Consider the following 24,497-nt stretch of genomic DNA (forward strand, 5'->3'; position numbering starts at 1 on the left):
ATTTATACATATTGCATATCTCCCTTATTTCTCTAAATGTAAACCCAAAACCTAAACCAGGCTTTCTAATCGGATGCCATTTATCTTTTTTCATAAAAATGTTTTCATGGTTCTACTTTTATTCATTAGTAATTAAACAGGAAGAAGGGAAAGACATGCAACAAATAGCTCAGGACCAGGATTCGAACTATTGAAAACTATGTTGAGGACCGTAACCTAATGTATATGTTGCGCCTGCTCTAGAACTGAACCATGTGTCTTAAAGCTGTTTAAAATACACGAGTAGTAATTCCCTAATTGTTTTGTGATCATGGTGTCTTAAAAATGTGAACAACTTTCAACAGACTGGACAAGGGTGGAAACCATTTAGAAGTTTGAAAAATTCAATTAGTATCAATTTGAACATCACTCCATTAAGAGTCTTTATTGGTCAAGTGCAAAAGTGTTCAAAAGGAAAGATCGGTCGTGACTCACCACTTTTTCCACATTTGATAAAAGTTAGAAGAAAGTGATTATAAATTAGAAGAATCTCCACGAGGACACAGAGAACATTTCAGAAAAAAAACACTAAAATGTTCATTGTTTGAAAAACTATGGTTTAATACACTATATATGTAGACAAAAGTAATAGATTCAACAATTTGTAGTTTGTTTCTTCAATTTACAAAGAAGGAATGTCCTTATTGGGGGTGGGATTGGGAGGCAGACAGATCATGGATAAAGATTTGGAAAAGTCTCAATAAAAAAAACAAGCTTTGACAATTTTAAAGAACATTTTCAATCCATCAACCAAGAACTGTATGATTTCAGTCCATCAGTAAGCCTTCCATGTCATGAAAAACCACCTAAACAGACAGGCAGTGAAATAATAATATTAACTGAAAAAGCTACAATGATCTACACAAAGATGTAAGAACTGTCATTTATGACAGGAACTGTTATGGAAAATGGAAAAGAAAATCCCTTGATAAACAAGGCCAAAACTGAACTTTGAGTTCCACATATAAAACAATATGTTTGACAGCAAACTAATTCTGCATATCACCCTGTCCATCCCTGCGATGAAACATGGTGGCGACAGCATCAATCTGTGGGATGCTTTTTTTTTTTTTTTTTTTTCAAAAAAGCCCTTAAAGCAGCTCAGAGTTTATATGAAGAAGGATAAAAGTAAATACAAGGCAATGCTAAAATCCACAGATGGTTTGTATCGAATCTGACAAAACTTGAGCAATTTTGCAAAAAATGGGCAAAAGATTTATTTTCTAGCTGGTTGAGACGTACCAAAACACACTTGCAGCTAAAACCTCAGGATAAGGTAGTTCTACAAAGCATGGACTCAGAAAGACTGAATAATACACATTTTTATTTGTAAAAGTATTTTGAAAAACATCAATAATTTTCCTTCCACAATCATGTATTGTTTTTGTTGATCTTTCATGAGGAAACAAAAATGTGAAAAAGACAAAGCATTGTAAAAAATGCAATAACACAAGAATAGATGATGTAACTTAAATGAGCCTGTTTAAAACTTGCAATCTAATAATAAACAACTGAAGTATGTTTAAAACAAAGCAGTAATAGTACACTTTATTTGACCAGCAACAAATATTTACCTATTTTCAAATGTTATTATTTGCAACTTTTTTATCTTTGAAACATGAATGCAGCTTAAGAAGTTTTTCATCAGTTACAAAAATCAACGTAGAACTAAATATTTTACATTGGCTGACAGACTGAGTTCATCCAAGGGGCCAGAAAGAGACCCATGTTCAAATGACAAGTAGAAATTGTTTTCAAAGACAATGCCAAACACAGCAAATTACATCAGGACAGAACAGGCTGTACACACATCACACTGTCCTGATGGAGACTCAGGAAGCAGGGCTTGATGTTTCCTCCAGTAGAAGTTTTCTTGCAGTCGAGAGTTAGCATGGACCTCCGTTCTACTTTCTGTTGAGTACGTCATATTCATCTCTTCCTCTCTTGTACTTCAGTGGCTGAAACAGTAATGGCCACAGTGAATTTGGGGACAGCGAGATCAATGATAGGCAAGATAATTACTGGGGTTTTTTCATGTTCTTTGGGGCATTTCTCTAATCAAAGTGCAGTTCTCATAGCCTTTAGTTCAACCTCTCCACCATTCAGTCATTCGTGCTAATAACAGAAGCATTTTGTCATTCATTCTAAGTAATTGCATGTTTTTGCACATCCATCAATTGTCTCTATACATTTTTCTACTGTTTTTGCACTTTCCAGCAGAGAAACACAGTCCCTCCAGCATCTACTGGTCCATCCTAGGTCGTCCTGGTGGGATGTACCTTAAACACTTCATCATCACCGAGACAAGGTGGAGGCATCCTAACTAGATGCCAAAGTCTGCTCTCAAAGTGGAGGAGCAGCAGTTCACATCACCCCATCTCTGAAGCAGAGCACAGACGCCCTGCGGAGGAACTCATTTGGGATGATTGTATCTACAATCTCATTGGTTCTGTTACTATCTAGAGTATATGCAGTAAAAATGTGAAGCATCAGTTCCATGTCTTCTATTCAGTTAACTCACAAAATACACTAATGCTCGATTTCAAATAGATGTGCAAATAATCTGTGGCTCTGTACTGAGCATTCAGGTATTGTTTTGAGAGGTGAAATGTCATAATATTGGCATTTGCCAGTCTTATTCAGAAACAAGGTGTCTGACTTTTCATTTCCTGATGTCCTTTCATTGACACAAACGCTTTCAGGAATGTATTATCCATTTTGAGCAAGTGACAAACATTTCCAGGTTATCAACTAGGTTTTGCAGTTTGTACTAATTGTTCTGAAAAATTCACCAAAGTACCTGAAAAAAGTAATATTTTGAAGAAAAAATAAGCCTTTTCATAAATGTTTATTAATCAGCTCACCTGGTAGCTGGGGTCATTCGGCGCTTCATTAAGAATCAGATTGTGCTTATCAGACCCTGAGGAGGAAATCATAATGATGATAAAACAGTACAAACAATGTCTAACTTGATTAAACTTAAAGTTCTAATACAGTGGACTCAATACTTTGTGGATATAAATTGTTAGTTACGTGAATCTGTGGGTGGATGTCGATTAACTGTACTGTTATCGACTGTTTGACAGCTTGCATAAATGCTGGCATGTTACTTTCACATGTCTGTTATGGAGACTACATCGTTTCAACAATGACATTCAGGGGACTCACTAATGTCCATCAAATGTCAAAATATTTTTTTATGTTAATGTTTTATTCAATCAAGAGTTTCAAAGGTAAACAAAAACAAAAAGTCGTTGTTTTATCCCACCAGCCACAATTGCAAAAGTGTTACATCAAGTGATCTGTACATGAAAATGTGCTTAAGTCAGAATTCACCCACAATAGAACAAAATGCCATAAAAACTTTGTTAGTTCATGTTTAATGTTTTATTTTACATTAATAAAGAAAAGTTACTAATATTTGATGGAAATTACCCTCAGAAAACACAAAAAATGGTATTGGTGTTTTGGTTAAGTAGTGTATTTGTTATATGACAGATGGAAGATAAAAGACAGACAAGTAGACTTTTACTTTTCTTGGTGGCTTTAACTTGACCAGGCCGACCCTGAGAAGCAATCAGATAGACGGCCACTCCAACCACTATTGTAGCCACCACGTCTCCTACTGCCAGGCCCACGATGGAGGCGGTATCAAGCTCTACACAGTTGTCGCACGCTGAAAATAAAGAAAAATATTCTTAGATATTGGTGTCTTCACAAATATCCTAAGTATGACAAACTGTAAGTTTCATCTATATTAAAATTTCATGGTCTAATAAAAAAAAGCACTTTCGTCTCATAGTTTATTAAACAAAAAAACAAAATGTTTCCAAAAGAACTTACTCCGAAATTTTACAAAGATTTTTGGTCCCTTCTCACAACTGTATTCTCCGGTGTAATGATCACTGTACGTCAGTTGCAACTCTTTGTCCTCCAAACCATTTCCAGAAATACTTTCACCATTCTTGCAAGACAGCTTGATTCCATCTGCAACCTCAATCACTTGTATCTCCTTTTCTTTTGTGTAAAAAAAAAGAGAAACATCAAACACAAGCCTGTGCCTTGAGGTAATTGTAGAAATTATTTTGTATAGATGCACAAGAAATTAAAAAGAAAATGTTACACTTTTAGGTATAATAGTGTTCTTACCTTGAGCCACAGTATTGCTAAATGCTGAAGGAAAATAAGAAAAAGAAACAAAAATTATTGAATGAAACTGACCAACTAATTCTCAAACAAAGATTTTGAAAGACATCAAGAATTCAAAACCAAAGCCATCTAAGTTCATATAACAATTAGAAACTCAATCAGGTTTTTCTTAGGATCCAGTATTTAAAATACTTAAGGACATGATAAGAATCTTGATCTTTCTGGTGCAAGAATGAATTCCTAATTAGAGCGGCATACTGCACAGTAAAACTTCAACATCTTACATGTACAGTGTATGGATTAAATGGTTTTAATATAAATTTCGTAAGAGATCAATGAAATATATTAATGAAGACCTAGCAGCATCTAGTCTAATCTGATTTAGACTCATTAAATAGCAAAGGGAACTGCACCTGTAAAGGAACCAAACAACTGGAATTAAAGTTTGAAGGTCAAATGTATGTAAATGTACATACATATATAGTAGGAGACTATACAAAGATGGAATTCATTGAATAAACAATGGTCGGCACTTAACAGGAAAAAAACATCTGTATTTGTGACATTTACAAAGTTCCTTAAACATGTAAAACAAGTCAGGATTACATGAGACAATTATTATTATTTTTTTTTTGCTGTTAATGAAAACACTGTTATGATGTCAAATGTAATGTTCCTATCACAGCTGAACCATGTTGGTAGCAGTGTCATTCTGATACAGATTTTTTTTTCCATAGGGCTTAAAAAATTGTCAGAATTATTGAATTGTGTAGAAGGTAGGACAGAAAAAAAAAGAAAAAAATATATATATATATATTTTTTTTATTATTATTATTATTATTTATTTATTTATTTATTTTATTTTATTTTTTTTAAAGATTAGAGTTCCAAATCTTGATGTATTTGAGTGTTTTGTTTTTATGTAAGGAAAATAAAAAATCAATGCATTCCCATTATGGTTTTGGAAATGTTATGCCAATCTTTCCGCAATGCAAACCTACCAAATCCCTTGCTAGTTTTGGATCCACAATGATTCATGCAACAAAAAAGTAATCAATGACAAATATTATATTTTTGGTATATCTTTGAAGATTTACTAAACGTTTTTAATTTTTGATGTAAAAAAATAAATATATCTATTGCCTGTCAACACTTTTAATTTAACCCTTTTTGGCAATTGTGAATATCACTGGTTTAAGGGTGAAGTAAAAGCTTTAAAATATCAAAGTCATTTAAACTGAAATTATGTGTAAGGATTTAAAAACTAAACAGCACTAAACACTTTCAAATTCCAGTTTGAGGGTTCTGGAGTAAGTTAGTCTTTGGTAATGGATAAATATCCAAGAAGTTAAACATGCCAAAACCTAAATATACTGGAATCATACTTGATAAAACATGCAACTTTTGATGGTCAGTTGACCTCATCAGCATATCATAACTTGCTCACCATGAAGACATTTACTCACATTTGCTTAACAAAAAATTATTTAAGGTAGAATCCTATAATTGCTTTAGTTTAATGTGAGGAAACACAGTTTTATAACCTCAGTCAATTACATTTACTAGCAGGGAGTTACTCAGAGTTATTTTGGTTGAGTAAAATTAGATTTTCAAAGTGTGCTGGCTGACACTGGGATCTGGACTTAAACCAATGGGAATAGGGTGTCTTAAAACTTTTTGGAACATTTTTATTGTAATAAAAAAGATTTTAATATTTTTATGACATCTTTTCTACATATGTAGTGCCATATTGTATATAGCTACAGAGTACATAATATCGTAAAATAATATACTAAGTAGGAATGTGAAAATGGTTTGTTAAAGGATACAAAAGGGAAGAAGATATGATCAAAATAGCAACGTTCATCATTTGGCTGTAAGAATAGATGAAGACTCCAAATGACCCGCAATCCTTTTCCACACAGCTATCTTGTGTTTTTTTGTTGTTATTGTCTTTGAGTGAATAATAGAATTCTTTTAAAACCTTATTTAATGTGATAAGCAGCATCATCATCATGAATTTTATTTATAAAGCGCTTTAACACTAGTCACACCTGAAACAAAGTGCTGAACATCAATAATAAAGAAGATAAAGCATGAGTATATCTAATGATATCCTCTTGACTACCAGTAGTTAATTTTTGTCCTCTGTAGAGGACATGTCTAAACTTGAATATCTCCCACCCACTGCATTTTACTGAATTAATTCCTTTTGGTATCTGGAGAGGACATTTAGGGCTTACTCCAATTCATAAAAATGGCATTTATCAATAATAGCACTTTTTATGGGAAGAGACAAAATAAGTGCATAAAACCATTTATTACCTTACAAAGACTGTGGGATTTAAAAAAAAATGGTGATTGGACAATATTTTTTTTCTTGGAGTCAGGAGGATATAAGACCACTAAAATATTATTTATTCGACTTTGAGTCTACATATACAGCCAGTTTTATTACAACAAATTTAAGACAGATTTTTACTTCTGAGTTGGAGTGATGTGTAATTAATATTACGTGTACGATAGCATACAAACAAAATATATTGTTTTACATACCACCTACCATACCAGATGTTTTATAATCTTGAGATATTCTATCAAGAACAAAATTGTTGAAGGAAGAAAAAATATTTGATGACATGAATAATTTTGACCTTAAATTTGTGGTCAAAGTGCCTTACTAATTTTAGATGAATGGAAACAAAACACTTGAGACAGACTGCAATAAAACTATGCTCAGAACTCCTTACTCTGACACACCTTGTTAGATGTTATTTTGGTTCATTAAGAGCAAAAATAATAAGAGAAACATACCGGCCAGAAGAGAAAGAAGCAGCAGCTGATATTTCATTGTTATGTACCTGCTGGCTGCTTTTCTGAAGACAGAAGGAAACACAGAGGCATCAGCGAGCGCATTACAGAAACCCGGAAAGCTGCCATCTTCTCACTCTCGTCGACCATTTTATTTTACTTAACGACTTACAGAAAATAAACAATTTATTGTTGCTGCCACCCGATTAATATTTCAATTGGTCCCCAGTTCCAGGCCTTACTTTGCATTAGAGTTAGCTGGGTTTAGTCAAAGATAATTTAATAGAAGTAACAAATCAACACACTTTTGGAGTTTTAACAGAAGTACTCAAAACATGAGATGAGTATAAAATGTAATTCTGACACAAATTAAAACAAAAATACAAACCTTAATCTAATGAAGTTCTGGGACTCTGCTTAAGGATTTAGTTTCTGCCTGAAGTCAGAATGTCTCCGTCTGCCTGTCTGAGAGGGAGAAGGAAGTCACTCTGATTGGTTTGTCAGCTTCATCAGGCTTTGTTAATTATATCAGAAACACTCCATCATGTCTGCATGCATTTTACCATCAAAAACAGCACATGAAACACTGGAAACTGTTTTGTGGCCAATAATATTGGCACTGTTTAGCAGATTGTTCTGGTTGTTACTGTTTATTTGAATAAAAACAGCAAAAATCATTAAGGTATTGCCAATTCATTCAGAAATGAATTTGAGGTTTATGTTTATGAGGTATAACAACCTGATAAAGTAAAAAAATATATATATATATACTAACTTGCTGATTGCAGCACAGTCACATGGTGCAATAAGTCTCTGGTGAAACAAAGAATCTAACACAATCACACAGTTTATATGAAGATTTCAAATCCCCTGCATATTGGGAATGTTTCCATCATCAATGACAGTCTGCCTTCCCTGTTCAACACAGGAGCTCTAGCAGACACATAAAGAGAGCAAATGTTTGCTCCCACAACATAATTCTGCTTCCTGTTTGTAAAAAAAAAAAAAAACCACAGCAACCTGTGACCCAAGAGCTAACACCTGGCACACACACACACATACACGCACGCACGCACACAGTGTCTTTATAAACTCACACAGTTACACACCCACCTCGTCCCCCCACCACACACACACACACACACACACGCACACACACACACACACACACACACACACACACACACACNCACACACACACACACACACACACACACACACACACACGCATTCATCAATATCATCCTCTCCTGCACCTGTGTTAGAAAAACAAAGTGGATCGTTTCATTTTACCAAACAAAACTGACACTTTCTGCTGTTAGAAGAATGTACATTCCTCTTTCTGTGCACAACCCAGTTACCATCTTTTACACCGCTTCATAGCGCCCCCTGGTGATTACACAGTAAAAGCACAGCATGTTCATCATTTACTTTGATACAATCTCAATAATACCTTTATTAGACTTTTCCATTTTTATACACATATGCATACAAATATACAGGGTGGGACATGTGGCAAGTCCATAAACAGTTCTATACTCTGTAAATCTGCACCATCATATTCAGGCTATATTTGTCCAAATAAACATTCTGGTTTCAGCAGAGAACATCAAATGCATCCCATCAATGCGACAAGAAAGAACATCATGAGAAAGTGTTTACAGAAAATCATATGATAACTTCGCCTTGATGAGACAACAGCAGCACAGACGGCTGAGTACCTGATTTACTGGATGACAAACATTCACAGGTACAGTATGCTTTACAGATTTGAAGAACAGTCTCTGAAATCGAGGTGGTCTCTGAACTTTGTTTCCGGCTTAAAGGTGACTGAACTGTGCTTGACTCGCTGATTGGTGCAGCTCTGGGTTTCTTCCCAAAGAGCTGCATTCTTAGATGTAGGTATGCATGCAACAAACAGTTGGAGTTGAACTGAAATGTCCGTCAGAGCCAGATTTCCTCGCTGCTTGTGCTGTTCACCTTATAGATGTAGCCCACCATCGGATACCTGGCAAAACCTGGAAGCACCTCAGAAAAAAGACAAAAAGAAAAACATAAATAAGCCACGACTCGAGGTATAAATAGTTGAAAAAGCAGCAGAGGTTCAGAGGGAATTTTGTTGACCTCTTGCTGCGTAGGCTAAAGACAGATCTTCCTCCTCCTCTTCCTCTTTCTTCTGCTCTCCCACACTGTTCTGCTGGGCGGCTTCTCGAGCTATAAGAAGGGCATGCAGAGAAACAAAAACATGCATTATCAGTTTGAAGAAATGATTTCATGTAGAAAACAGTGACTATACAGTGAATTGTGTTTCTTTTGCACTGTAATGTGCGTTATGTTACATTTATAGCTACAGATAAAATTCAAACTTTTACCTTTATGTCATGCTGATCTATGAAATACATGTAAATACACTTAAAAGTGGGAAAGCTGTATGGAGCTCTGTCAGTGTTTAAGTGTGTGCTGAAGTGTGCTAGCTATCTAGTCCACTAGGAGGAAAGTAATTCCTTGTAACTTTGTGTAAATAACTCCTAATAAATCAACACACTTGGTTTCTACAGCCTTGTACATTTGTATATAAATTTTTATACTCTCTGTACTTTTAATTATGTAAAAGTTAGGTTATCTAAAATGCATCTGTGTGTGATCAAAGTCACAGAATTTCATGAGCTGAACTAATGTGTGCAGTAATAATGAAAAAGTAATCATATCTCCACAAATTTCAATGTATATCATTGGGACCAACACAATCTGATACATAATGGCGACACATGCTTTGTTTCCTTTTCAGTAAAAACTTAAAAAGTCTTACAATCAATATTTGTCTCTGCAGTTACACATTATTCCTTAGGTAGAGTCACTCTGAACCTATTTATCCATCCATCCATTTTCTTCCGCTTATCCGGGGTCGGAACCTATTTATTTCTATTTAAACCTCTCTTCCTTCCCAGGAAGGTGTAGCAACACAGACAATAATAACTTATAACCTCTAGCCAAATGTTTGAACATTCTCACGCTGGACGAAGCTCTTACCTTTCCTCAGAGTGCTGAGGTCATGGAGCTGCATGTTGGAAGGCAGAGACATGTTCTCTCTGGGAATGTTGGTCTTATCTGCTCTGTCCGTCTTCAGGCTTGCTGATTCACTGCGGGAATAACATGGAGAGGTGTCAAACTTGGATCAGAGGTTGTTATTGATCTCCTGGGTGGACGTACTTTTCCTAAGAGCAGAAAAAAGATGCTTTCATCAGTGTTCCCTTCCATTGGGCTAATGGAGGAAGACATGACGTGGCATAAAGGTGAGCCAAAATACAGAGTGAAAGGCCACATGTCCTTAGTGTAGCACAAGGAGACTAGTGAGGCTACAGTTACATTTTATTATAAGTAAAGTTGGGCATAAAGTATATTTATCATATAGAACGGTCTTTAATACACATGTCTCTAAGAAGTATGTGCAATGTGTGTGAAAAGGGAAAATATGTTGAACTAATCAGGACAAAACTTTATAAACATAGTAAGCTCTTTAAAATTATCAACATTTTAAATTCTAGGTGAAAAACATGAACTAAAGTCACTAGACTGACTTTGTGTTGGAGGTTTGTTTTCGCTAATTCAGTATATTGCTTATATTAATACATCTAGAAATGTTAAAAAGGTAGATATTAATAAATAATTTCAGTCTCTGCTAACCCAAAACCCAGTTTTGATTTTTTGTTTTTACCTTTTCTTGGTCATCAGGATCTCCACTGGTTCATCTATAACAAAACACAGAGAAAATGCATGACAAAGCTCCACGCCACAAACATTTTCCTGCTCAAAAGAATACGCAAGCATACATTATTCTCACCAATAATCTTGCTCTTGTTTTTTTGCATAAGGCAGAGGACAATTAGACTGAGGATGAGGAGGGCCATGAAGGCCATGGCTCCTCCAGTCACAATACCCAGCATGGGAACCTCGACACGAGACTGCAGGAACTCTGGAGGGCAGAGGAGAGGAACTTAAAGGAAACTTTTAGAGAACGTTTTGCAATGCAAAATGTCTACTAGCTAGCAAAAAATAGTTTCAGCACAATTAGTGTCAGAAGGATCTAAAACAAATAATAAGGAGAGTTTAAGAAGGAAGACATATTTAAATACATTTAGGGAAGCTTAAATGACGAGGCATTCCTGTGATGATTTTTCTACATCAACATGCTGTTACACCTGATTCTGGAAGCCTTATGAAGAGCTTGTATTGTGCTGCCTAAGGGAACACACACACATGTAATCTGAAACCTGGGGTTTTCTACAATTACACCAAGTTAAAGGGTTTTACGAATCGCCAAGAACAGCGACTCTGAACACGGCTAAATGGACTTTATCACTGCAGTAGTATCATTGTGCAGTTTAATTCAGCTACTTTATCAAGAAACTCAATGTATATATTATATTTGAAACAATGAGTTCTGCCAGACTGGGTCAGAAAATATTGAATTACCAGAGCATTTCCCTAAGGTCCCATTTGGGAACCGGAATAGTTGTTTTCATGTTCTTATATAAATGTATATAAATAATACAATGTTCAGGCAATTTTTTGTACGGATGAAGACATTTGCAGAAAGGATGCACCCCAAATAATCAAATGGTTGATTATTTATGAAAGAATCACATCCAGAATCACACGCTGCTGGCACAGATGAGCCAAGTGTGGCGTTAGAAATGCAATAAAAATTAAGGGACAAAATTCTTTCCTTTCATGGAAGCAATCACCAACCTGCCAGTGTGAGGTTGCTCTGAGCCATTCCCACACTGTTGGTGGCATTCACCGTTAAGTTCCCTGATAGACTGCTCAGCGTGACCCTCAGCGTGTGATTGGTCAGCCACGGATAGCTCCGTGAATCCAGGATGAGGAAGTCCGAGGTATTGGCCACCAGCTGGCCCGACTGGTCTACGAAGGTGATGGTGGCAGGAGGGTTAGAGCGCACCAAGGCGAACAGGACCAGGGAGAGGCCCGGGTCCGAGGTTTCACTGTAGTGGGCGTTGACCCTGAGGATTTCTGGCTGGACTGGGGCACAGAGGAGAGGAACGGCTTGACAATGTCAACTGAAACAGACATTTTTAGTCCATGACATATTTAACCCAGACTCACATTGGACGTTGAGAGTGACTGTTGCATTGTAGCTTTGTCCTGTCCTGGGGTTCGACGCGACACACACCAGCTCCTTGTCCCACTTTCTGGCCCGCAGAGAGAAGGTACTGTTGTGATTGGTCCCCGGTCTCAAGACCTCAGAATCCTTTTGTGACGTCATCACCAGACGGCCTCGGTTTGGCGACGGCTTCTTCTGCTGTTCTCCGTTGAGGTACCAGGTCAGTAACGGGGGCGCTCGAGGATCCCAGCCGTCTGATTGGCAGTTGAACCTGTGTGTCACATTCTCCTGAAGTGTCACAGCCGCTTGCTGCCGCCCATCAATTTTAAGAGCGGGTTCAATAGCACCTGAGGTACAACACAACAAAATAGTATGGAAAAAACAAATATAATCAATGGAAAATATCAAGGCTTTAGACTCCTAAAAGATTAAAGGGTAATTTGGACCTTTATTAGACAGTAGTAAAATATATGAATATTGTTTCATTACAGACTCATTATTTTCTAAGAGGAGCTTTTAGTTGAACTATAAACACTTTTCTTTCTGTCTGAAATATTTTATAAACACAATTTTTTCTGATTGGCCAAAAGATTACAGTAAAGGTATCGGGTAGCTCCAAATTAATATAACTTTGCTGTGATTTACTAAATTATCAATTAGAACCGCCAGTAATGTCAGAAATTCCTGTTGGAATTTAAAATAAGTGCATAAACTGTGCAGCTTGGGAGCTGACTGGGAATTTTTGTGGGTACCAAAATGTCCAATGTTAGGTCTTTTGTTCAACACCTAACGCTTGGCCCAAACTAGGTCATCAAAACGTTAATAAAACCCATTCTCTTTTACTGACTGTCAGCATTCTCACTGCACAGAAGGACTGTGATTTTTAACAGGATTCATGATTTGCCCGTGTGCAGTTTAAAGCGTGTGTGTTGGAGTGTGTGCTACCTGTCCAGGACAAGGCCAGTGTATTGAAGAACACAACGGCAGACCCTGATGTCCATGTCCTCAGCCACACACTCTCCATCCTGGCCGAACCGCCACACACTCAAATGCATCTACCTGCTTAGACAAGGATTCAAATTACTCTTAGAGTGAGGAGAGCAATTCATATAAATCAAATCACAATAGCGGACGGACAAATGTTACACCAGTTACACTTTGGTATCCAAGCAAAGAGCTTTGAGTACAAATGGAAATGGCAATTTTCAGATTTTTATTTGTAAAAAAAACTAACAAAAATAAATAAATAAATAAATAAATAAATAAATAAATAAATAAAAATAATAATAATAATAATAATAATAACAGAATTCTCAAAGTATGTATTGTTTTAGTTTCACTTCACAATTGTGGTTGCAATTAGGGCTGCAATTAAAGATTATTTTAGTAATAAAAATATTATGTCAATTATTCTGACAATAAATCACTTAGTCCGTTTAAAAAATTGGCTGATTTTGCAGATTTTTCATTTAACTGCTTAAGCATTTTTTAAACATTAAAAACATGTAAATGAAATATATATACATATTCTTTTTTTAAATTAGAAAATAACACTGCATTTCCATAAAACGCAGTTATACTGTTCCTTTATTGCTGCATCACTTTCAGCAAAGGATGCATCTGCAGCTAAAAATAAAATACTTCCAGCATCAACATGTGAAAAGCTCAGCCCATTCTGCTTGACTTACATCAATACTTGATGTACTGCTTGACTTGAAATACATCAATACAGTGTAGGGCTGATCTGATGATTTTGTTTTAGATCAACCCATTTATAACTGTATAGCAAAAGGTGTTTGGATTCTTTTTTTTTTTTTTTACAGAATTTGAACCAGGTGAAGCTAAAACTATGTTAGTTGTGAGGTTTTGGATAGAACATATTTACAGGAAAGCCAGTTTTTTTTTATATTAAATGCAAAATATATTTATTCTTTGTACATTTTGGCCTAATTTCTATTCTCAGTGTGTTGTTATTTCACTAAATAGCCTTTATTAAGAGTCTATATACTCCAGCTAACAATTAATCAATTACTTAATTAGTTGGCGATTATTTCAACGATCGATTCACCACGATTACCCCGATTAATCGCTTCAGCCGTAACTGTAACATGACAAAATGTGGTAAAGTTCAAGAGTTATTAATATCTTTGCAGTGTGCTACAGATTAAAATGAGGGTTTGGGTATATAACTGGCAAAATTTCTAACAGACAAATAGGTCCTGATAGGAAACACGCCTCAAAGAACAAACACATCTTCCGACAGTAAGATCACAATGCATTAAAGGCAACAGCAAAGCCAACACAGGTCTGTCCTCACAGTGACATGACTCTGTTCAATAATTCACTGCCTTTGTAGCTTTGATCTGCAGGGTACTCCTCCATCACTGCGAAACCAAACATCCTCATACCAGCTTGGATCAATACACACACACATATCTACAGTAAAAGGGGGCAGAGCTAGCGGTCTCCAGAGCTGGCTTGCTGCGTGGGGGTCATGTGATCCGTAGGAGTAATAGCAGAAACTGAGTTGTTAAAGACGCACACATAATCTGCATAATCAATACAGTGATCACCAGGAATAATCCACTAATACGAGTGCAAGACAGGAGCTGACAGCTCTCTGCGCTGTGGGTAAGGACGCCTAATGCTTTGAGCTGACAGTCGGGGGTAGAGGAGGGATACACACATCAGTTCAGCCCTGCACACACAAACACACTGAGATACAAACAGGATGCACACACACACACACACACACACACACACACACAAAAACCCGCCTTGTGCAAGAAACAGACGTTACTACCTCATCCGTTGGTGCAGATCCCGTCTGGATTCAGCCCACCGGAGCTCCATGTCAGAGAAGAAGGAGAGGAGGCAGAGGGAAATATGGTGATGACAGCAGAGGGATGAGAAGCAGCCCTTCCTGACTCACTTGCTCTCCCATCTGCTTACGCTCATACTATTACACACACACACACACACACACACTTGGCTCTCTGCAAGATACGGCAACCTCCAGCAGCAGCTTTCACTGGCTGATGCAGGCAGTTGTGTTGTCGCCACTCTGAGGTGGAGAGGAGAGAGGGAACTGGGAAACAGGAAGCAGAAGGAAGGAAAAACGAGCAAAGGACACACAGAGAGAGGAAGGATGGGAAGATGTGAGAGAGGGACAACAGCTGGTGTGGAGGAGGATAGGGAGGTGAGAGAAATAAGCTTCATGCACAGGATCAGTTTGAAACTGTCAAAAAAAAAAATTTGGTGTGGAGACTAAGCTGTCAGCTCAGAAGGTTTCCCATAAATCTTATAATTCATCGCACCAAACGTACACCAGCTGGATATTGTGGTACCGCCATGATGGACACTTAGACAGAACATGATTCACCTGGTCTGAGCTCAGCTAATTCAGACTGAAAAGCCTCTGCAGTGCAGCTGTACAGACCAGAGCAGCAGCATGCAGAGTGACGCTGCACAAGCAAAAAGCTGCGGCTTATAGGAGAAACCATTCGAAAGGATTCAATGGAGACTGGTTTTTCACATTTTCTCAAGATGCAAATGAAAGTGTAATGTGATTTCATGTGACAGAGCTGAAAAGTGTGGTGCTTAATTGCACATCCAAGCTAAAATGCCTCCAGAAGTTGCAGAGAAAGAGACTCCATTTGTGCTTAATATAATCTGTTAAAATTCAGATGTTTTGCAAAGAATGTCAGAGAGCAGTAGAGAGAGAGAGAGAAAAAAGGCATCAAAAAGACCAAGAAACCCAGCAGGTCAGGGAGAAAGTTCAAAGAAGAGTTAGGTGAAAACCCCAAGCTTTAGTTCAGTCCATCATCTGAATGGAAAGAGCTGCAAACTTACCAAAACGTGACGACCATCTGGAATGACAAAAGGACATTGTTAACTCTGGAGGAGATGCAGAAATCTACAGTTCGGATGAAAGAATCTGCCAACAGAACAAGTAAGAGTCGCAAATCTGGTTTTTATGAAAGATTGGTAAAAGAAAAGCTGTAAGAAGTCTCAATGAGAATGAGAAGTCTCATTTAAAACTGGCCACAAACCATGTTTGTGGACAAAAAACATGTGAAAGACACTGCTCTGGTCAAACGAGAGAAAGATTTAACCATCAAGCCAAATATATACATAGATCAAAAGCTGTCAAAAGTAACTTTAAGCAGGTGGGTTTTTCACCTTGATTTAAAGGAACTCGGTGTTTCGGCTGTTTCGCAGTTTTACGGAAGTTTGTTCCAAATTAGTGGAGCATAAAAACTGAATACTGCTTTTCCATGTTAGGTTCTGGGGATGCAGAACAGAGTAAAACCTGAGCGATGTGGAAGGTTGATACAACAGATCCTTTCTGTATTTTGGTGCAAGGCCATTTAGTAGGAGGAAGAGAACTATTGCTGAAGGAAAGCCCTGGGAAGTCCTGCCTGCCTGACTGTTTAAGTTATTTATGTAAAAAATTAATCTCAGTTTGGTTGCTTGGATACATGTGGTCTCAATGCAATTAAAATATTATTAGACACTTAGGGACTGACAGGCTAGACACCATGTTTTTATAAACTGCAAACAAGATTAAAAGAAAATACCCCACACACATAAACACTTTTAAATTATTTATTTATATATATTTATTTATTCATCTCAGTTTGGTTGATATTCTTTTGAACCATTGTTGTTGCACTTTAGTATTTTTGTACCCAACAGAAATGAACAGAAACAAAGACAACAGGAAAAAAAAAATCATAAAATGAACCGATAGAAAAACAAATGAATCTAAGGAAAAGGGGAGGAGCAGAGAGGGTCGGCTTGCAGGGATGGAGAGAAAGGACGACAGTCGGCGTCGACAGGGTTAAAAAAAAAAGAAAAAAAGAAGAGGTGGAGAGAACAATGGTCAGTCTGATCAGGCTGAATGTGTCTATGCGAGTCAGCTTGCTTCATAACTCTCTGCGGTCTTTTAAATTCCCATAAGTGGTCCCTTCTGCCATGCATCTGCTCCCACCCACACACACACACACACACACACACACACACACACACACACAAACACACACAACACGGGCCAGTCACAACATTACATCAGATGTGAAGTTCCTGGTTGGATTCTTTTGCTGCCATGCTTTCAGAACCGTGCTCCAGTATTCAGATAAAACGCTCCTCCTTTTCTCTTCCAGACCTCCTTTGGCTTGGTGTAAACACAGAGGAAGAAAAAAAAAAAAAGGACAGACGTGAAAGAGAAACCAGAGCTGAAGTGAACACTGAATCTGTAAAGGCAGAGCTCCAATGAGATGAGAGCCCTCCCTTAGTTTTAGAGGACAAACCAATCACAATGGGTCTGCTTGGGCGAGCTTTGGTTAAAAACAAGCCGATTGGACAGAAGCAGCTCTCTCAGGCGTTTATAGCATACAGTATGTCGACCGTGCAGCCAGTTACTAGGATATCTGACCTGTACAAACATGAGTGGAGATTTGTTTTCTCTAAAGCAGTCTCTTTGACGGTCAAACTTTGTTTCTATGTTCAATATATTGGGAGGACAGAGTGAGCTCAGACACACAAATAAAAATAAAGGGTAATGGTGAAGGTTTCATTCATTGATGATGGTCCCCAATGTGCTGCAGCCTGAATTTGACGGAACTTCAGAGTCGTGTCTGAATACAATCTTGGATTTACTGTAGAAGACTTCAGATGACTCCTGAAACGATTCCCTTTTCGCAGTTCGCTCCAACGACAGGAACCTTTAATGGTTCACGAGACGCAGCTCTCACCTCCCGTCCTCGATTCTGGTTTAGGGCTGAACAAACCGGTGCAGGAACCAAGTAACATGAATAAAAGGGGGGGAAAAAAATTAAAAAAATACAAACGGGTAACTGAAACTGTAGTTTTCCTCCGTGGTTGTAGCAAAGTTAGCTCAGAAAGAAGGGCCGAGTCCATAAGGCGCCATCTTGTCAGAAGTCAATGGTGGGAGGATCACAGCAGGAAAGGGTCGGTGGGGAGAAGTGGGTTTATCTGTCTCCAGGCTTGGGATGTTTAGGATGATATGTCAGCTATTTTACAAGTTATTCCCTTGTTTATTTGTTTTTTTTTTTTTTGTTTTTTTTTAAGTCTTTGTAGCACCCAAACCAACCCAGACAAAGCCCCAAGCCTGACCCTGTATAGCCCGCCACGACGACCCCGGTAACAGAAAACAGGCCCAACATCAACTAGAATGACAGTCACAACAACATCGATTGAAATGATACCTTAAAAAGCAACACAAAATAATTGCTCTTCTCTTATTCAAGTGTCTCAATATAATAATATTAAAATAATAACAATCGCTTTTTACGACAGAAAGAGCGGAGCCCTCTTCTCTGTCCTCTTTTGGCTAGAAATCTCAAGAATTCATAAAGCAAAGAAAATAAAAAAAAATAAAATAAAAACAAAGGAAAACATATTAAAAGACTCCAAAAATACAAACAATAAACAATACCAATAAAAATAAAAAATAAAAGCTTCCCCAACAACATCAAAAAAAATGGAAGAAAACATATGATTTGATACAGAAACTGTAATAGCGTTCTATACATGGCATCACTGTACAAGGAAAGGAGGAAATGTCTGGTAAAACTACCCACAATGCAATACACGGTCAATGACGTGGTAGGAGAGGAAGATGAGAACGTAGAGGTGGGGGGAGGGGCAGGGGGGGCGTCAGAGATGGAGAAGGTGGGGAAGAGGAGAGGGGTGAGGGGGGAAAAAAGCAGGTGGAGCATAAAGGAGAGGACAGGAAGCCCAGAGGGACAGTATGAACCGAAAGTGCAGAATTAAGTCAAAGAACATTGTTGTCCTCCTCGCAACACATAACTATTCTCCTTTAATAATAATAATAATAATAATAATTCATATAATAAACATCTTTTACAGAAAAACATGAGAGTAACCATATTGACCATAATGCCTACATTAACTGTAAAATGAGTCTTAAAATAATAATAATAATAAAAATAAAAAAAAACGAATGCCTGAAAACAAAGAAGAACAGAGCTGGTTTGTCCTGTGCGATGTCGAAGCGCTCCGCCGCTGGATGGAGCGGTTTTTGGTGCCCGTTCAGAGCCCGGCCTGAAACACCTGAAAGGGGCCTTCGTTGCTAAGGTTTCAGCCTCGACGCTCCTCGCCCCCGCTGCCCTCGCCTCGCTCATACGCACGCAAACACACACACTCGCTCCGAATGGGAATACTTTGGGTTTGTGGCAGCAGTGTGTGTGTCTGATTGTGTCGCTGTGTAAATGCACTGGCCAGTCAGGCACGTAATGAATGTATGCCGTTACAGTTGCCGGGGATAGGAGAGGGGGCGGGCGGGGGAGGTGAAGGAAGAACGGAAGTTTGGGTCAGAGCTGCAGGTGGGCTTAAAGCGGGCCGGGTCGCCGATCGGAGGGGGTGAGGTCGGCGAGTCAAAAGGGAAGGGGCCGGGGGGAGGGGAGGAGCGAGACCTCCAGCTACCCAAGATGAGAGGTGAAAGGAGACGACCTGCAACAGAACAATGCTGGATGTCTGTGTAGAAAATGCTGGCACTTTGACCTTTGAATCCCAAGGACCCCACCTTTGGCCCAACCCACCCTCTCCCTCCCTCCGAAGGGACAGATGGAAACAGACAGATGGACACAGAGCGCCCCCTGCTTGGACAGACAGCGGTGGTTTGGCGTGATGCTGCTCAACTCAAGTCAACAGCTCAGGGTGGCTGATATGGACCACGCACACGGGGCTCCTACGGGAAGACAGAGGGACAAAAGACAGAAGCTGTCATTCAAAATTCCACCTTACACTGGAGGAAACTTGTGCAGCTGAAATTGTGGAGCTTTGACAGGAATAATAAAGAGCTGCACTGATTATTCACTCCAGCTCAAAAACTCTTTTTTTTACATTACAATCAAACTCCTGTGGTGTGTTTTATTTGGATATTCAATATGAGGCAGAAAAAAGGAAACAGTTTTCATTTTGTAACCCCTGATAAAAACTGATGTATTCATCTTCAGCCCCGTTTACTCCGATACCCATAGATTCCATGCCTCTAGAAGTCAGAGTAAATATGTCTAATAGTCATATATAATCTCAATATCCGACCTGTGTGGCAAATTGAAAGTTGTTAGAAATCAATTTTTGCTATGTTCACTATCATCTAAAAAGCAAAACAAACTATGGAAGAAGATTCTTTGCTCAAATGAGAGAAAAGTTCAACTTTTGTCCCTGTCGCCATGGTGAAACACAGAGGTGACATCATCATACTGTGGAGAAACCTTTCTTCTGCAGTGACAGGGAAGCTGGTCAGAGTTGTAAAAAAAAAAAAAATGCTGTGAAAGACTTGAGGCCAACACTACCCTGAACTACACACACACACACATACGCACACACACACACGCACGCACGTACACAGTCAGGTGTAGCTGCAACAAAAGGTGGTTTTTCAGAAAATTTACTTGTTAAGGATCAAAACAACTGAGATTGATTTGAAAAGCTTGTCGGTTTTCTTTCAACTCCACAATTGTTTGCTACATTAGTGTGAGAAGCCCACACTAATGTGACAAAAACTGAAACATTTAAAGGGTTTGAATCAGGGGAAATAAGAAATAGCGAAGGATAGAGCAGCCAGGGACAAGGGTGTAAAATAGGATTGTTGTTCAAAAGGCTGGAAGCTTTTGGTGCCAATTTCATTTTGAAAGGTTCAACAGCAGCACAACTCACAATAAATATATATATATATATATATATATATATATTTTCTATTGCTTTGTACACATACCTGTGCTAGACCCCAGCCTGCTCCATGCTGTACTGCAGATCTGGGGGTTTGTAGCTGAGGAGCATGTCACTGGTGCAGGACGACGGGTAACAGGCTGCAGCATGGAGCTCCCCTTCTACATCACAAACTGAGAGGGGAAAAGAAAACCCAAAACAACAAATTTACTGGGTTTCTCAAAAATAAATGGAACATCTGCACAACGCTGGAGGTGTCTGCTCCTCTACCGACCTGACTCCTCTCGCTGGTGAAGCTGTTGGCTTCCAGTCAGAGACGTCTGGCTGAGAATGTCGGACATGCGAGCCGAGCTGAGCGCCTTTCCTGCCAAGAGGCTCATTCCAGACATGGGATCCGCCTGATCCTGAGCAGAAAGACGGAACGAGAGATTAAGAAGCAGAAAGATAATTTAACATGTTTTTTTCTTATATAGATAAGACAAAAATAGTCCATCGCAGTTGATGTGGAGACCTAGGAAAGCTAAGGATTTGCTTCCATTGGGTTTAATGAGAGAGAAGGTGGCAAACAGATGAGAAACAACGACGACATAAAGGGGATTCTGTGAGCTATTACCAGAAAATACAGTCAGAGAGACAAAACGGCAGCAAATTTCTTAGCGAGCAAAGAAGTTCTGATTATATTTCACTCTTTTCTGCTAATTATACATATAAAGTCTGATTTGATTTGCATATTTAATTTCTTCCTCCCGGCCATTCTTCAGTAAAGTTGGCTCGCTCCGAGATTTACAAAGAAGACGAGCTGCAAACAGTCGGACGTGCAGCGCAGCACTTCTAACGAACCACACAGAGGGAGACTGTTCCTGCCAACTTATTTACATGACATCACTCGCGAATCATGAATCCCTTTGCTAATTCTCTCAGCGTAAGTGAGAAAATAATATGTATGCAGCACTAATTAAATTATGATCTGCTAAAAAAAACAGATCTTATCACAAAAAAGAAAAAAACATCATTAGTTGACCCTCCTAAAAACAAGTTTTAAAACAATTTTGCTGTCAGGAGCTGCAGATATGGAGAAATTTGCTGGTAAATATTTGAGCGAAATAAATCCCTCTATTACTGCAGTAGTCTATTACTAATTTTTGTACTTTTTGGGAAATAATGGTGCCAAGATTTGTGCCAACTGTGGTTTACTGTTTGTTTTATTCTAAAAACATCTCTTCAAAAGAGGAACATTCCTCTTATTCAAATGTCACTTTTTTTAAGTCATTGCATGGCAGAAAATCAATGATGCTACAGGCCTGTTTCTCTTCCACAAATTTTAAATCAAATCCATGTAGACGCTGACTGAAAATGGGTTGCCAAAAGGCTTTTTAAAGAGAATAATCCAAAAATAAAAAGAGGCCAAATCAACTCATAAATCAACCATCACAGTCTCCAGACCTAAATCCTGCATTTCTCTTTTGGTGAGCTGAAAAGAGGAATCAGGAGGATCTGGATGGGTTGTGTGAAGAGAAATGAAAAGATCCATCTCTCCTTTAGATCCAAGCTTGTTAAAATAATGAAAAGACAAAATCATATCACATATCTTTGACTAGTTACTTGCAAAAATATCTTAGTACACTTGGAATCAGACAAAACTTACATAGAAGCAACTTTTCTGCTTCAGAGCTTTCAAAGTCAGTAATCCCTTTTTGTTGACAAAATGTACTAGTTCCATGCTGAGCCTGCTGAGCCCGGGAGATACACTTAAAACAAGGCATTTTTCACATGTTATAAGTGAAATAATATGCCAGTGGAACTACTTTTTAATTAATATTAAGAAATTATTAAGTTAAAACAAGTGCCTATAAAACAAAACTATGATATCTGGACTAGAAACTATGTAGACAAAGTGAAAGGACAAAACTATTTACAGTAAATGGAGTCCTAACAGGGGACTGTATAAATCTGTATCAGTTTCAAAAATGCTTCAGTGTAAAATTATGCATCTCAAAATAGAAGCACGTTTATTTTAAGAGGTTTTGCACATCTTCACCAAAAACAACAAACAAGCTGGTTTGTTTCCGATGCAACCGGAGGAATCTGAGCGGACTTTCACTCACGTAGGCATCATCACAGGTCTGTATGGTGTGGTGACGCTGTAGCTGCCCTCTAGATCTATACACTTCGCTTTGGGGGCCTCGCTGATAGTTCAGCCCGTTGTGATCAGGCACTTCCATGGCCTGTCCTTGGGGCCGGCACTCTACATGCTCAGATTCTAAAACGAGAAGAGTTCATATGAAGACATTTTTGACACAAAAGAGAAAACTGCCACTTGTTTAAGAGTTGAATTGTTGAACAGATGTCGCTTTTGAAGAACCAGTCTGACCTCTTGAAGCAGGAGGACTCCTTATGTAAGCACCGTGCCTGTGTGTAGGGGAGTTGTAAGGTGGGGTGCCACCGCAGGGGGGCCCCAGGAGCTCATGTGCGTCTCCTGCCTTAGCCAGCAGGCCTTCATGCGGGTGGTGGTATCCAGCAGGGGCCTCGTCCTCTTCCATGCTCTCCGAGTGTGGTAAACTGGGACACGGCGCCTGCGTCACGTGCTGCGGCTGCTGTTGGACCTCTGGGGGCTGTATTTGGAGGAGATGGTGGTAGTGTTGACCCCCTGAGGCAGGTTGAGCCACGGGAGGCTCCAGGGTGTCTCCTGGGCTCAGCTGGCGGAGGAGCAGCATTTCTCCAAACTCCTGTGCTGCACCGCTGGGCGGGGTTTGGGGCGCAGGGCACTGCCGGAGGTTCTGTCTCTTCAGGAGGGCAGCCAAGTCCTGCGGTGGCAACCTGGGGTCCGCGTGACCCGTTAGAGAATGCCGAGGAGACAGGAGGCCCTGCAGGGTGGGGGTGACGTGCTGCTGCGGGGGGCGGTAGTCCAAAGGAGTAGGGGAGAGCAGGGCCTGCTGTAGTGTGGAGGGGGTCCCGTAGCTGCCGGTCCCCACAGCCCCGCTCTGGTAGCCCTCCAGGCCGGGGACTTTCAGGGAGGCAGCCTGCAGGTAGGGGTTGTAGGAGCCGATGACTCCGGAGGCGCCCCGAGAGGCAGCGTCGCCGGAGAAGAGGTGCGGATTGAAATGGGCCTGGTCGTAGGCGGAGGTGAAACGGCCGAGGCTGCGGCTGAACAGGAAGGAAGGAACAGGAAGGTTAGCGACAAACAACAACATTGTCCAGTTTTCACACAGAATGGACACAAGGCATGGGCCAGCATCACATTCTCATTGGTTTTTATTTCTAGACTTATTAAGTTTCAGTTTATTTTTAATTTCCCTTTGGGGATCAATAAAGTATTTTTGAATTTGCATTTTACATTAAAAAAAAATACCACAATTTTACCATATCAACACAATATGATTTAATTGCTTTTATTTAAAAAAAAAAAAAAAGAAAATCTTAGATGTTGCTGGAAAAAATATCTAAAACTGGTAATTATCAGCAATCAACAGGAGCTTGGCTCAACTTTTATTTGGCAGACTGGCACTATTTTTGCATCCTTTGGTAATCATGCCCCAGAGCAGCTGTGGCCATCATCCAGTAGCTTGCCATCATCAGCATTTGAATGGTTGCGTGAATGAGAATGACTCATCTCATGTAAAGCGTTTTTGAGTGACCTGAAGTGATAAATCAGTGC

At 39.0% G+C, this 24,497-nt stretch overlaps 3 protein-coding genes across 7 annotated transcripts in view; all 3 read right to left on the bottom strand.

Annotated features, from left to right (window-relative positions):
* Positions 1–1,487: 1,487 nt before the first annotated feature.
* LOC103474821 (T-cell surface glycoprotein CD3 delta chain) lies at positions 1,488–7,997 on the bottom strand. The gene is made up of 8 exons (XM_008426065.2): positions 7,775–7,997; positions 7,388–7,464; positions 7,003–7,064; positions 4,189–4,212; positions 3,883–4,056; positions 3,572–3,715; positions 2,904–2,959; positions 1,488–1,997 (listed from the first exon to the last, which is right to left on the bottom strand). Exons 3-8 carry the CDS (start codon positions 7,037–7,039, stop codon positions 1,944–1,946), a joined length of 489 nt encoding a protein of 162 aa, XP_008424287.2. The 5' UTR covers positions 7,040–7,064; positions 7,388–7,464; positions 7,775–7,997; the 3' UTR covers positions 1,488–1,943.
* Positions 7,998–8,425: 428 nt separating this feature from the next.
* tmem25 (transmembrane protein 25) lies at positions 8,426–15,469 on the bottom strand. 3 transcript variants are annotated; one of them, XM_017308258.1, is made up of 9 exons: positions 14,899–15,469; positions 13,067–13,180; positions 12,124–12,468; positions 11,749–12,039; positions 10,841–10,972; positions 10,715–10,748; positions 10,030–10,139; positions 9,124–9,213; positions 8,426–9,017 (listed from the first exon to the last, which is right to left on the bottom strand). In XM_017308258.1, exons 2-9 carry the CDS (start codon positions 13,143–13,145, stop codon positions 8,944–8,946), a joined length of 1,155 nt encoding a protein of 384 aa, XP_017163747.1. In that variant the 5' UTR covers positions 13,146–13,180; positions 14,899–15,469; the 3' UTR covers positions 8,426–8,943. The 3 variants fall into 3 exon arrangements, with proteins under 3 accessions (XP_017163747.1, XP_008424289.1, XP_008424288.1); XM_008426067.2 differs by having other exon boundaries at positions 14,925–15,468; XM_008426066.2 differs by having other exon boundaries at positions 13,067–13,183; positions 14,925–15,468.
* Positions 15,470–16,715: 1,246 nt separating this feature from the next.
* The window catches only part of sik3 (SIK family kinase 3), a 43,156-nt gene continuing 35,374 nt past the window's right edge, over positions 16,716–24,497 (bottom strand). For all 3 annotated transcript variants that reach the window (XM_008426070.2, XM_008426068.2, XM_017308257.1), the window contains 5 exons: positions 23,214–23,986; positions 22,948–23,102; positions 21,117–21,246; positions 20,889–21,015; positions 16,716–19,856 (listed from right to left, as the gene is read on the bottom strand). In XM_008426070.2, coding sequence (XP_008424292.2) covers positions 20,894–21,015; positions 21,117–21,246; positions 22,948–23,102; positions 23,214–23,986 — 1,180 coding nt within the window. In that variant the 3' untranslated portion in view covers positions 16,716–19,856; positions 20,889–20,893. The remainder of the gene's footprint in view (positions 19,857–20,888; positions 21,016–21,116; positions 21,247–22,947; positions 23,103–23,213; positions 23,987–24,497) is intronic.

This window comes from Poecilia reticulata, linkage group LG13, assembly GCF_000633615.1.
Source record: "Poecilia reticulata strain Guanapo linkage group LG13, Guppy_female_1.0+MT, whole genome shotgun sequence".
Classification (NCBI taxonomy): Eukaryota; Metazoa; Chordata; class Actinopteri; order Cyprinodontiformes; family Poeciliidae; genus Poecilia; species Poecilia reticulata.

Excerpts from the sequence above, each read along its gene's own strand:
- LOC103474821 (XM_008426065.2), bottom strand. The coding sequence starts at position 7,039 with ATGAAATATCAGCTGCTGCTTCTTTCTCTTCTGGCCG. Across the intron at positions 3,716-3,882 it reads AATCTTTGTAAAATTTCGGA|CGTGCGACAACTGTGTAGAG; the intron begins GTAAGTTCTTTT and ends CTTTATTTTCAG. Across the intron at positions 1,998-2,903 it reads CGAATGACCCCAGCTACCAG|CCACTGAAGTACAAGAGAGG; the intron begins GTGAGCTGATTA and ends TTACTGTTTCAG.
- tmem25 (XM_017308258.1), bottom strand. The coding sequence starts at position 13,145 with ATGGAGAGTGTGTGGCTGAGGACATGGACATCAGGGTCTGCCGTTGTG. Across the intron at positions 12,469-13,066 it reads ACTGGCCTTGTCCTGGACAG|GTGCTATTGAACCCGCTCTT; the intron begins GTAGCACACACT and ends GTTGTACCTCAG. Across the intron at positions 9,214-10,029 it reads CCTCAGCACTCTGAGGAAAG|CTCGAGAAGCCGCCCAGCAG; the intron begins GTAAGAGCTTCG and ends CCCTTCTTATAG.